This window comes from Pocillopora damicornis, chromosome 3 (genome assembly GCF_964200805.1).
Source record: "Pocillopora damicornis chromosome 3, jaPocDami1.2, whole genome shotgun sequence".
Taxonomy (NCBI): Eukaryota; Metazoa; Cnidaria; class Anthozoa; order Scleractinia; family Pocilloporidae; genus Pocillopora; species Pocillopora damicornis.
In genome coordinates, this window is record NC_142672.1 from 3,401,046 (window position 1) to 3,414,025 (window position 12,980).

General features: G+C 38.7%; 1 protein-coding gene and 1 pseudogene across 2 annotated transcripts; both read left to right on the top strand.

Annotated features, from left to right (window-relative positions):
- Positions 1-802: 802 nt before the first annotated feature.
- Positions 803-12,807, top strand: LOC149047859 (beta-1,3-galactosyltransferase 5-like). 2 transcript variants are annotated; one of them, XM_089200922.1, is made up of 3 exons: positions 885-1,014; positions 9,468-9,614; positions 10,092-11,627. In XM_089200922.1, exon 3 carries the CDS (start codon positions 10,162-10,164, stop codon positions 11,167-11,169), a length of 1,008 nt encoding a protein of 335 aa, XP_089057048.1. In that variant the 5' UTR covers positions 885-1,014; positions 9,468-9,614; positions 10,092-10,161; the 3' UTR covers positions 11,170-11,627. The 2 variants fall into 2 exon arrangements, with proteins under 2 accessions (XP_089057047.1, XP_089057048.1); XM_089200921.1 differs by lacking the exon at positions 9,468-9,614 and having other exon boundaries at positions 803-1,014; positions 10,092-12,807.
- On the top strand, positions 4,402-6,176 carry LOC149047860 (uncharacterized; annotated as a pseudogene).
- Positions 12,808-12,980: the final 173 nt, after the last annotated feature.

Genomic DNA, 12,980 nt, shown 5'->3' on the forward strand with positions numbered 1-12,980 from the left:
TTCGCCATACATCCCAGAAATCTGTGCGTAAACACAAGGATCCGATCATGGATAGATAGATAGATAGACGTTTATTAATAATACCTTAATAGCAGCTGGAAGCTGAATTACAAAGGTGTACAAATTATATAATAGAACTATACAATAAAATCAAACCTAAAAGGGAACTAATTTACATATGGGCCCATATGCAATTGTAATAGATGTCAATTAAAATGTCTTGCGCTTGCTGGAATGAAAGTATCTCTGAACCGATTTGTTTTAAAGGAAACTCTAAATGGTCTGCGTCGTCGTAACTCCCTAAGTTGATCTCGGTTGTCGAAAGGCAGTAAGTGGTACAAACAATCCAAGGGATTGGAGACGATGTTGTTAAAAAATTTTAAGCAAAGGTCTTCCCTCCGATCCCTTAGGGTTTTCAGCTCTGCCATCTGAAGCACTTCTCTATAATGATTATCATAACCGTATATAATTTTCAAGGCTCTCTTTTGGACACGCTCTAAACTTAAGCTCAAATAATCGGGGAGACTATAATGGTAGACCTGACATCCATAAAGTAAGACGGATTGAATGCAAGCAACATAAAAATTCACTAATTCTGGTGATGGTACCTTAGCTCGCTTTAACTGAGTTAAAAAGTAAAGGCGCTTAGCGGCCTTTTTAATCATCTCAGTAACGTGAGTGTTCCACTTGAGGTTGTCTTGAAAATACACACCCAGTAATTTCACGACACTAACGGCGCTGACCTTAGAGCCATTAATTTCTATGAGATCGTAGGAAGGAGGGGAGCGGCAACTCATTCATTAGTTTTAAATGTCAGTCGATCAGATGAAAGGTCACCACTTTACAAACAAAACATTGCGAAACAAATGAAGAAAAACGTGACAGTTCATGTGGGTCCGCGTTGACAGTCAGTGACCAGCTACCAATATTTTAGACCCGCCGGGAATCAAGATGGTTTGCATTGCGTGAATATCTCAGAAGGCTTATAGGACAGGAAACTATCAGCGCCCCACGGTAAGTCGATTTTTAATCATAATTTCTGCAAAAAAATTAAATTCGCTCGTTGCTGATCTTACTGCCACTGAGTCAAAGAGCTTGTTGTATCTATAGCTTTACAACTTGCCTTCAGCTTTGATGAGCGTCCCCCATCATCTGCATAAATTTGTATCACTTCGCTATCCTGGAAATATTTCGGTAGATTTTTTTAATCATGAACGGGCCTTTTATTATAAGCACGGTTTTAAAAGCTAGAAAGTTTCGCTTTTTTCATTACATTGCGGCAGTCAGCGATGAGAGAAATCGCATGTCATGTGATGGAATGAATACCACATGAGAGAAATTTACTCTCGAACAAGAGCGATATTTTTAAGGCATGCTTGTCGTGGTTGGGAGAACACTCTAGGCCAGTTTTCTACACAAAGTTTACACGTTGTACAACAAAACCGCGTTCTAAGCCATCGAGCCTTTCATAAGAATATTTATTTTGGCGAACAGTGTCAAGGTCATTCATTAGATCAATCGCTGAAGTCCAGTGCTTGCATAAAGGTTTAGGTTAGACCCGTTGAAACCAAGGTGGCGTCATTCTTATATCAAGGACAAACAAAGTTTTAAAAAACGAAAAGGGCTTGAATGAGCTTCGCAAGGTTTCCATTCCATTGGGAATCGCCACAGTAGTCTCATACCGATTTTTAAAGTGTGAGCAAATTTCAGTATTCACTTTAATGGCGTTCTGAGAAGGCCTCTTTCCTTTAATGCGAACAACGAGAGCTTGAGAATTTCAACAGCTTTCCTAGACTACTTTTTGTCTAGCTTAGTTAATATATTTTTCTTCTCTATGCATGTGTATGAAAGCAACAGTAGACTCAATTCCTCCTGGCTCGTATCCAACCGAGGAACTCGTGTGTATCTGCTTCTCATCTTCTCATCTCTTTGCTGGTTTTCACGTGACGTCACTAAATTTCAGACTTCAGAACTATTGATCCTCCTGAGATTTTACTTTCATGATGTATTAGAGCAGCTAAAAACTAATATTCAGACAAATTTTCACTCCAAATGGGTTCTTGGTTTAGTGATAGACTACTCTTGAATTTCTAAGCTTTTGCGTGACGTGGCCTTTACATGACGAGCGAGAGAGCTGTTATGTTGGTTTAAAAGGTGACTTATTTAGGGAAATTCAGCTATCTGAACAGTTCTTGTATTAGAATAAAGTATTATTGTTACGTTTATGAGTTCTTAGAGAGATAAATTCACGCTTTTGTAGCAAAACTCAGTGACAGATGTTTCTGCTGGTTACCGGCCGCCATGTTGGTGCCCATCTAGGTGGGCACCAGCATGGCGGCTCCATACAAATCTCTATAAATTGGGGAAAAACGTTTCTCCTCATATCTTCCGTAAGAAAAATTGCTGTGACCTGAATCTTGGCGAGAGTCTTTACATATCTAGCTTCTTTCTATTTCCAGATTCTAGACTAAATCGATTGAACGGTTTTTATTTTTTATTTTGATCTATTTTGAATGGCGTGACACTGAAAACCAGCAATAGCAGCTTAAGTTTAATTCTGGGTTCTTTTCTTTTCGCTTTCTTGTCTTTTTACAATAAAGAAAACATGGATTGTGGTAAAACTAAATCAGTGAACCCATACAGAAATGTTTGTTGCATTGGATGTTCACCAAACAGTTCACGTGGACAATGTCTAAACCATTTCCTTAGATACGATTGGTTTAGACAAAACCAAAACAAACTTATGTGACCGAGAGAGGATTAGAGGATCCTTTTTCTTGCCAGCTTTCTCGGGGCGGCCATGTCGTAAAGACGGCAGAACAGAACTCAAAATTTCAAGAGACACCATCGACTTATTCATTTCGGAATTACTGTAGTACAAATCTAATTTTCGACAAACATGTCATCTCTATTCTCGCGCCCCGCTTTGTGTTGCACGTACATGTATTCTGCTAGCAGTGTTTAGTTATCAAATTCCATTCGTTTCCAGTGAGATGTCTAAAAGACACCTCTTGGAAGGTAGCGACCGATGAAATAACATATTTACCTCAGTCTCATTTGCAACTTCCACATGAATGTTAAAGGAATGTCTCGTACTCGGCTAAAACCGTAGCCCCCCCCCCCCCCCCCCCCAAAATTCTTACCTACACAGATTAGCTAATGTTACAGTTTTCCTGTAACACACAGTACAGTCCATGTGTGGCAGAATGTTATTGATAACATTCTCCATACGGGCATAACTGCAGCTGAACGTAGTTCTAAAGACCATAATCCTGCCTGGCCGAGATCTATGATCAAATGGCCGGGAGAACCATTTCTTCGTGTCGTTGTAACATACATCGCTAAACAGCAGCAGAAAAAACTTAAAAGAATAGCCTCTACGTCGCAGTCGCTCCCAGAACTTATCCCTAATCTCGGAGAAAGACTTAAAAGGAAGAGCTGTTGTTAGCATATCACATAAGCTCCTCTTTTATAAAAGCTTTCTGGTTGCTAGAGGGGTGAAAGGACTCGAAGGATATTTAAAAATATATAAGAGGCTTTTGAAAGGTAGAAAACTGCAGCACGCTTCAGGAATTATCCCTATACAGACAAAGATCTAGGAAAGAAATGCTGCTGTCGCTAATACAGTGAATAAGCTTAATGCGATCACTTTTGTTATTTGGTGCACCTAGAAATTCTAGGAGGGTGTCCCTGGGCTCACACCAAATGGCAAAAATGTCATCAATGAAACGCTTATAGAGCACGAGAAATTGGGAGTACTGCTTCACAATATCTTTCTGATGAAAATACATAAAAGCGTTTGCCACTGAAAGGAAAAGGAGTGTCCTTGGCAATATCAAACTCCTGGTGAAAAATATCCGGACTGAATTCGGACGATAATTAGTTACCGTCGAATACAGGTCTGGCAAGCTGACTCAGTAATAGAGTTTCGGGAGCCCCTTCTTCGCAGAGCCGGTAATGCTTTTACGGTGTCTACGTTGGGATATTTTAAGCTGGGCAAGACAGTCTTATAAGCTTACCAGAATCCCTAAGGACCGTAGACAAATGTACTGTGGGCTTAATAGACTTGTCAACAAAAATACTAATTGGCCCAGTTATACACGAATGGAAAGCAGCAATTGGTCTCCCTGTTATAGGGTCTTTATGAACTTTAGGGACGATGTAGAATTTTGCTGGATTAACCCAATGATCGAAACTACGCAAATAGAAAGCAAGATCAGAGGAGATAAATCTACTGTAAATAGATATGAGCCTTTCGCGAGAATAAATTACACAAAGGCAATTAACATACCAGTCCTGTTGCTTGACTTTACGATATGACAGCTTGTCATGTAAATGTCTGAGTGCCTCAACTTGAACCCAATCTGTTGACAGAAGAGCTGGACCAAGGGAGTTTGACTAATGGTCGTAGGTCGTGGGTCGTGTCTACAAGTCGTGGGTCGTGGGTGTGGGTGTGGATACATGTCGTGGGTAATAGTTAATAATTTATGGTTACTACTAATAATAATAATAATAATTAATTAATTAATATAGAATCAATAGTAATAAGAATATTTCATGCAATATAATATAATATAGTTGATATAATATCAATAGTATTTGTTATTATGGTCTAGGTTGACTTAAAATTAATAATACATAATTAATACATAAATATTATTCAACCCTTCCCCCATTCTTTGGTTTTTATGCTTGATCACAGTATCATTGCATCAGCTCGGTTCAGTGAGGCTAATATTTTATTGATTTAGTTAAAATTCATTCAACAGAATTCATTCATTTCACCCAAAAAGAAAAGTAAAACCAAAGACAAATCCATTATGTGCATGATGATGCAATTTCTTACAATGCAGATCGCTCCTAATAATTTGAGACGTTTTGGTCAAACGCTTGAACAACACACAAAAGATAATTTTACATTAAAAAGAGAGAGGTGTTACACTTAAAAGAGCAACGTCCTCAGAACATGAAAGTTTTTGCTAAATTCTTTACCTTTCCGATTTCTTACGTTTATTTATGATCCATACAATATCCGTACTTTCTACATTCAAACGACCTCGATCTTCTGTTACAAGATAGTGATTCTATTTATCTGCTATTACAACGGAAATGCACGCCTAAACGACGCAATACCAAGATTATTTGTGGTTTACTAAAATCCCAAGCTATTTCCTGATGAATTGATTTTAACAGCTTTTTCCCATTATACTCCGATCAACACGTCTGTAATTTACACTCGCTCGCACGCCATATTTGCGACACGAATGGCACATCACGCAACGTCACAGGATGTTCCAACCCAGACGCACACACACAATTTCCTTAGACAATTTCGTAACTAATTATTTCAGACCATTATTGATTTTCTATATGACTTCTGCTGTGCGCATTCTAAATATCTTTGCTACAAGTCTGCCATTAGCGTGCTACACTCAATTATACACCTCTATCTTAAGTAACCCGACTGTCATCAAACCCTTATCTTAGAAAATAAAGAATCACGCGATACGCTTATAAGATTGTCACGACAAAAGAAGCTTCCACGTAAAACCAGGATCTGTAACGCGTCTATTACAATATTAAAATTTATCTTCGTCTATTTAAATAGCCAGGTTTTCCAGATCATAAAAGTAATTATATATTAAAAATTATTGAAATAAATAAATGGAGAAGTTTTAATAGTTTCAATTTTTTAATGATTCACTTGATATCTGACAAAGACCAGAATCGACAGAGTAGCGAAATCACACCTACTCAAGAAACATACGTTTCGTTTTTCATCGAGGAGCATCGCATTACTTCACGATAGTATTTTGCGTGCCCAGGTTTGTGTGGTTCGAAGTTCGGATATTCTCAAGCAGCCGCTGTCAAATTTTGCTTTTTTTTCGCTTTATTTGGTTAATTATGTCAGCCATAAGAACTTAAGCCGAAGTTGTTTCGGGAGTTGAAAATACTCCAGATGACGGCCAAAGCTGGATGCAAGCTTACCAGCAGAAAAGCGAAGAAGATGCCCTGAAAAAGACCATCAAATTAAGCAAGGTATAGTCATGTTTACTTAATCTCACTGTGAAGAGCCCGGTTCACCCAAGAATTACTACTCGGTAGGCTCGTCGGTCGGCCGGACAGCCAGTCCACTGATGTACATCCGCATTCAAACTCCATGACATTAAATCAACGAAGATGCTTGCCGACCACAAGTCACCATATGGAGCTGCCAGCGGCAATTATTATGGGGCGTTCGTATCACGGTGTTAGCCCACGAGAAATTCTTCATCACCATTCTCCAGTGATTGCTGGAGGCTGTCTTGTTCAACAGCATGACCCTTTGAGCACAGGACAAAACTATCCGCAGCCAACATACGCTTCGGGTGCTGAAAGTTGGCATTCCAGATACTCTCCTCACAGGTATGAGTTAGTTACGCTGCCAGGAAATGTTAAAGCGTGCTATGGTTGTGGTGCTGAATTTACTGAGAGGTACAGAAGTCCTTCGCACAACATCGTGGTCAAGCATATCGACAGGCGACTTGTTCGGTGAGATAAGCGAACGGGAACTTTCCTTTCAGTGCAGATTACAGCAATACATATTACCGGCTAAATTTCGCTCATATTCAACGCGAAAATCCCTTTTTCAATGGGCAGGTTTTTATTGCTTTTGACAAGTTGAATTCCTTTGATTAACAAATAGAGAAGCCTTGACTGTGCTCTGTTCTGTTGTAAAGCACGCAGGAAGCGGCTAGAGCACGAAAGAAGTGTAGGGGGAAACACGAGACGTAACTGAGCGTGAAGACCGTTAAAAAAACTCGGACTGTCTATCTTGTTTTATTTTTGAGGATTTTTGTCTCTGCTCACGTTACAGTAACGTAAATTACTGCGCCTGGAATTTTTGCAAACCTTTGCTTGCTTGTTCCGAAATTTCACTTTTATTAACGAAAGAAAAGCTAGAAAGAAGTCTCGGTAAAGGTCGAACATAGTACGATTTGGCAGATGGCGTGACAGCTTTAGCTCAGTTCTATGCTCTATACTCTCATAGAGCACGCTCTTTCAACCAATGACAGTACGTGTTATATCCGAGCTTTATTATAATAATTCTTAATGCAGCATTATTGAAAATTGCAATTTATATATCACAGTAATTCGACATTTTTTATTGGACTGGATGTTTGTTTGAAGTTTCGGCCGCCTTCTCATAATCGGCAAGAATTTCACCTTTTTAAAGAAAACTCAATCCTTTCGTTCTTTTATTGTTGTTAACGTTCACTGCAAAGTACCGAGCTCCAAAAAGGTACTCAATATAGGTTCATACGAAGAAGTATGTACTCCCCATTACATGGAGTACACTCTCCCGTTACTGTGACTCATTGCTCTCATTGTCGTTCGGCAGAAATATTTAGTGGCATTCTTTCGTTGTGTTGTTGTTATTGAAACAAGTTAAGCTTTCGCACGCCCCTTAGAAACGTTTTTTGACCATTTTACATTGAGGACAAAGTTTAACTGCCTTTTTACGATGTGAAGTACAGAATTTTTGGTATAAATTAGTTGAATGAATTTTATATTACTTATATGTAAGTTAATCAATGAAATAGTAGTCCCACAAAACCGAGCTGATGCAATGATATTGGAATAAACAATAATATTTTTCAGTTGAAGAAGGGTTGTATAATTAACATACATTATGTTATGTCAATTACGGCATCTTTGACCATAATTGAGGGTGGTCGAGGGGGGGATGGGGGTCCTAAATCACTTTTCACGAAAAATAAGCTGGCCATGCACGTTTCACGCAGTATGAAATAGCCATTTCACGAAACGAAGATAAAAGGTGTTAAATTACCTGTTGGAATAGATAGACCTGGAGCCCAGAATGACGATTAGTTAGTCACAGTCATGTTTCTACACAGTCTTGTTATGAGACACTCACTGGATTTTTGAAAGGAGGAGAAACAACAACGGATTAAGTCACGTTTCGCGAAAAAAATAACCGTCATTTCGCAATTTCCTCGAAAAAAAGGCGATTGACCGTTCACGGCTATGTAACCAAATCTTGGCTCATATTTTAAAAAAACCGTTCCCCTCAACAATAATAACAATAATTAATTATTATTTGTTGTACTATTAATATTATTAAATGTGATCTATAAACCATTAATAATTAACTATTACTGACATGACTTGTACCCACACCCACGATCCACTACCCACGACCATTAGTCAAACTCGGGCCAAGATTTTTATTCGTTGGCAGGATTTTAATGTCAGGATCGGATTTCAGCTCGTGAAGGTCTTCTCACTCTTGCTTTGAGAGATTGTTTCTCCAATGTGGTTTTTCAGCCACGAAGCTCTTTTGTAACTCTTTGCGAAGCGTGAAGAGTTTGTCTTCAAGATCTGGGTTTTTCCTTGATGGAATCTAGTCGGTTGAAACGTACAATCTGAGGTTGAAATCGCTGTTTTGAGGTCGGATGGCAAACTTATCTTGAAGGCGAACTCTCCGGCAAAAGTCTTGAATTTGCTGGTTGAAGTGAGGAACAGTCGGAAGTCGCAGGGAAGGTCTGAACTTCAGGCCTAAGCCCAGAACCCCAGACTGCCGCTTAGTCAGTTAGCTCAGTAGAAGTAAAATTGTGGATTTCCAAGTTTCGTGGAAGCAAGTCGACTAGCGGTCGGTTGGCCATCTTAAACAATCATTTCTGGAATGTAGAACGTTTGTCTACTTTACGTGGCCTGAACTTTTGCCATGGACTTTTTTTAACTGTGTTCGAGGTTTGCTAGAGCGAGGTTTCCTGTCACGCTTGGCGTTGGGTTTACCACTGCGCTTGACACCGGGTTTGTCATTTCTGTTCCTAATTATTGTTCTCATTAGCATATATCAAAGGGGTTGTAAACGAATTCACTCTAATAGGGTACCTGCCGGCAAAATCGTCCTATGCGCACTACTTTTGAAGAAACCATAAAAAACTATATATCACTGCAAAGCTTATAAAGTATATATATCACAGTCTTTCATTTGTTAGGCGTGCGAACCTTAAAACACAAAAGAGACGGTGTTTGCGCTGCTAAATTACCGGCCGGCTCTATGTTGCCGCGGACCTCCAAATAAATTGGACAATATTATTCAGCAGATAATGGGCGAACAAAGCGTGTGAGGCTTAAGTGTATGGGGCCATCAGCAAAAAGTGATCGAGCATTGTTTCATTTTTTGCCCACTGTGCCTTCTTTCAAGGAAGGACGTAGGCACTATGTCGTGATGTCGTGTTAATCTCCTTTTGTCGAAATTTTGCAATTCTGGCATCGACAAGAACTGTTCATTAACCGCTCTGCAATTTACACCACACTTATTTTTTTACTACAATACTCTGCAGCTATACAACAGCAGGCACATGTAGTTATAGACTTCGTTTATTCAAGAATCAGGTAGTTCTTAGCGTTTTATTTTTTATTTTTTTCTTAGCATTTTTCTTTTTCATGTTAAAAAGGTGTATCTGATTCGATTTGCATAAAACATGCCCGCTATGTGACACGATTGACAGTCAGATACATGCTTTGCCAGGGCTCAGCTAGTGGGTGAACACCCTGTGGTTGGAGGGTGGTTGAGGGGTTGAGGAAATATTCAAGTTCGAGAGGTTTGTGTGCGGATATTGACTTTAAGTTTGTTGTGTTTTTAAGTGTGTTTTTTGTGAATTTCACTCAGATATATAAAGCTGCGTTACAAAATATTTACTATCCCTGATTATTTCGTGGATCGGCGAAAGCTTGGAAACTTATTCTTTGCACAAAAGCTCAGGGTCTCATTTGAAACCTTCACATAATCACTTATTTCGCTATCTTATACAGTCAGTTGAAAACATCATTTAGTCAGTTCAAACTCGTTTTAAGTTAGGGGCGCAAAATCAAGGGTGTTCCTGTATTGTTTGTGTCCAAAAATGATCTGTTATCGGGATATTCTTTTCAAACCTTCAACTCTTTACCCAAAAGAATATTAGCGTGGTGGAGTGAAATTTCATTTAGGTTTAGGTTTTCGTGTTGTTTTGCTACTACTCTCCTTGATTTTGCTTTTGCAACCCAGTAACTCACAATGATGACATTGCAATTATTTGTAGGTAAGGGGGTGGCTGGCTGGCTGGCTTTTATAGAGGTGTGGCTTTACGTAACACGTGACAGACTCCAGATATGTTTCGTAGACTGAGATACTGTGTGGTCTGTTTCCTATCGAAAATTCCTAGAGGAAAGTTTGGAACTATCACTGTGGCATTGGCTACCTTGGTAACAACCATCTATTGTGGTACTTTAATAAGATTCTCTTCCGATGCTCCAACTCCCAGCCCCACTGAACCAAGCTACGATTGTAAAATTTGGAAACAATCTCCACAACATAAAACGACTTTGATAACAACGAAATCATGTTCAAGGAACTATTTTCTTCTTATCTTAGTATCATCTGCACCTGCAAACCAAGGTAGAAGAAATCTAATTCGTCAAACATGGGGTACTGATAATAACGTGTCTCCAGAGTGGAAGACATACTTTCTTATTGCGAAAGCAGAGAATCAAACACATTCAGATTTTGTCGATAAAGAAGACGAAGTTTATGGAGACTTGATTCGCGCGGACTACTACGAGAATTACTGGAGACAGAGTTTTAAGATTATGATGGCCTTTGAGTGGGCATCGCGATATTGCAATTTTTCTTACATGTTGAAAGCAGACGACGACATCCTTGTTAATACCGCTTATTTAATTCATTTTTTGCAAAAGGAATCAACTCCAGAAAAGAAACTTTTTCTGGGACGAGCTCAGCGTAGTCCTAGTGTAGCTAGAGATGGTAAATGGAACGTCAGCTACGAAGAGTACAACCACACTCACTATCCAGATTTCTGTAGTGGGGCTGGCTTTGTTATGACCTATGACGTTATCGAGTGCATTGTTCCCCTGTTTGATGTAATTAAGCCGTATAGGATGGACGATGTTTATGTAGGAATGCTTGCTCATGCCATGGGTGTGAAAGCAGTCGGTCATAGAGGGTTCCTTATTCCGTTTGAAAATTATGAAGACTGTAATTTTGTCCCAAACGTTCTTCTGCAGCACCGAGCAACTGGACAGTGTTTAATCAAACTTCATCATATTCATAAGAACATCAAAGATTTCCTCTTTAATAGAAAACTGGGATCTTATTTTTAATTTGTTATTTCTTACTTGACTTTGTTTATCTCCATATCTGAAGGACATTGGCGCGGTCAAGTAAAATTTGACAAATGTAAAAAGTCTAAGACAAGAATCAAAGGCTTCCCAGAGATACGTCATGGTATGTCTTAATTCGTCAATTAAGAGGCGAGAACCTCAACCTTTTGTTATCTTCTTCCAAAATTGCGTGATCTACCCTTACACGATTACTTACTTTAAAAGCAATAGCTGGAGCATTAAAACTAAACCATGTGAGTAATAACAAAATTCAAAAGATGAGGTTTCAGAACAACCGTTATTCAAAGTCAGATGAACAGACTTTCCCGAAATACCGGCTAAAGCTACACAAAAAAAATTATAGTATTTTAGAGTGCCATATGACGGTGCCACAATGGCTTTGACTAAGTTGCTCTCAAAATTAAAAACGACAAAGGCTTGCGTGGGCATCGCAAAGATTTTATTCGATTTCTTACCTTCTTCAATAATTGTTAACCCTTTACACCCTAAAATCACTATGCATATTCTCTATACTGCACTTTATACATTCCTAAGGTGCTGACAAGGAGAATTTGTCTACCAATCAAAACCTTCTTTTGTTGGTGATCATTTCCTTTATTCTCATAACCTTAACATGTGATTCAGGGGTGGTACTGTAGGGAGAAATTTGATACTAGTCACTCTTGGGGTCACTCTTTTATTCTCATAACCTTAACATGTGACTTAGGGGTGGTACTGTAGGGAGAAATTTGATACTAGTCACTCTTGGGGTCACTCTTTTATTCTCATAACCTTAACATATGATTCAGGGGTGGTACTGTAGGGAGAAATTTGATACTAGTCACTCTTAGGTTTAAAGGGTTAACTTTGTAGAAGGGCTTCCATATTTCGTGCTGTTTATAAGAACAGTTTTGAGATAAAGTCTAAAACTGATTAAACGTGTGAAATAGCTTTTTACTAGAGATGGAGAACGCAAAAAATACAATTCTAGCTTTGTTCAACAAATTCGCAGTCATGCAAGATCGAATCGCACCACCTTCAGCGAAATTCATTGCAAGGTGAACTTTTCAAAGGGACCTTTATCCTTTGTGAGCAACGCTTTTTTGTACAAAAGTGCACAGAATGCAAATCATCACAACGTGCAATAGGGCTGACTTTTCATAGACTTGGTAAAAATTGATTTTGCATGAGTTGAACATATTTCTTAAGGAAAGAAAACAAAAAAGAATAAGAATGAAATTAGTTTATCTGTTCAGAGACTGAACTTATTAAGAGTACTGAACTGATGATTTCATTCATGAATATTTCCAGAAGTTTTTTGTAATCAAGAGTATCAACTTAGTACAATGGTATAAAAATAGATTTTTGATCGCGCAAACAAAATGTTACATCAAGTCAAGAATACAGGCCTTCACTGAACTCCGTTATCCAAGAGGCATATGTGTAGTATTTAAGAGTTTTCAGTCAGTCTCGGCTTGTAACATAATGAGCAAGATAGCTACATATAGGCTGTGACAATTTGTGTAAGTTTTAGTCGCTTGTATGGAAAGGCGCCATGGATACAAACCCGCGGCGATCCAAAGAAGCTTTGAGATTAACCAGTTACCAATAACAAGAAAATATCTTGTCATAACTTGACACAGATTGTTGCGTATTTGCATGGAAATCGACTCCTTAGTTTTAATAAAACACCAACTTTTAGGCCCCTTGCGATTCTTTCTTTCTATTTTAGGCCATTACGCTCTCCTCTCCTCTTTTATATCAACGAGAAAGAATTGTAGCATTCATACTTTCTGAATTATTGGTTCCAT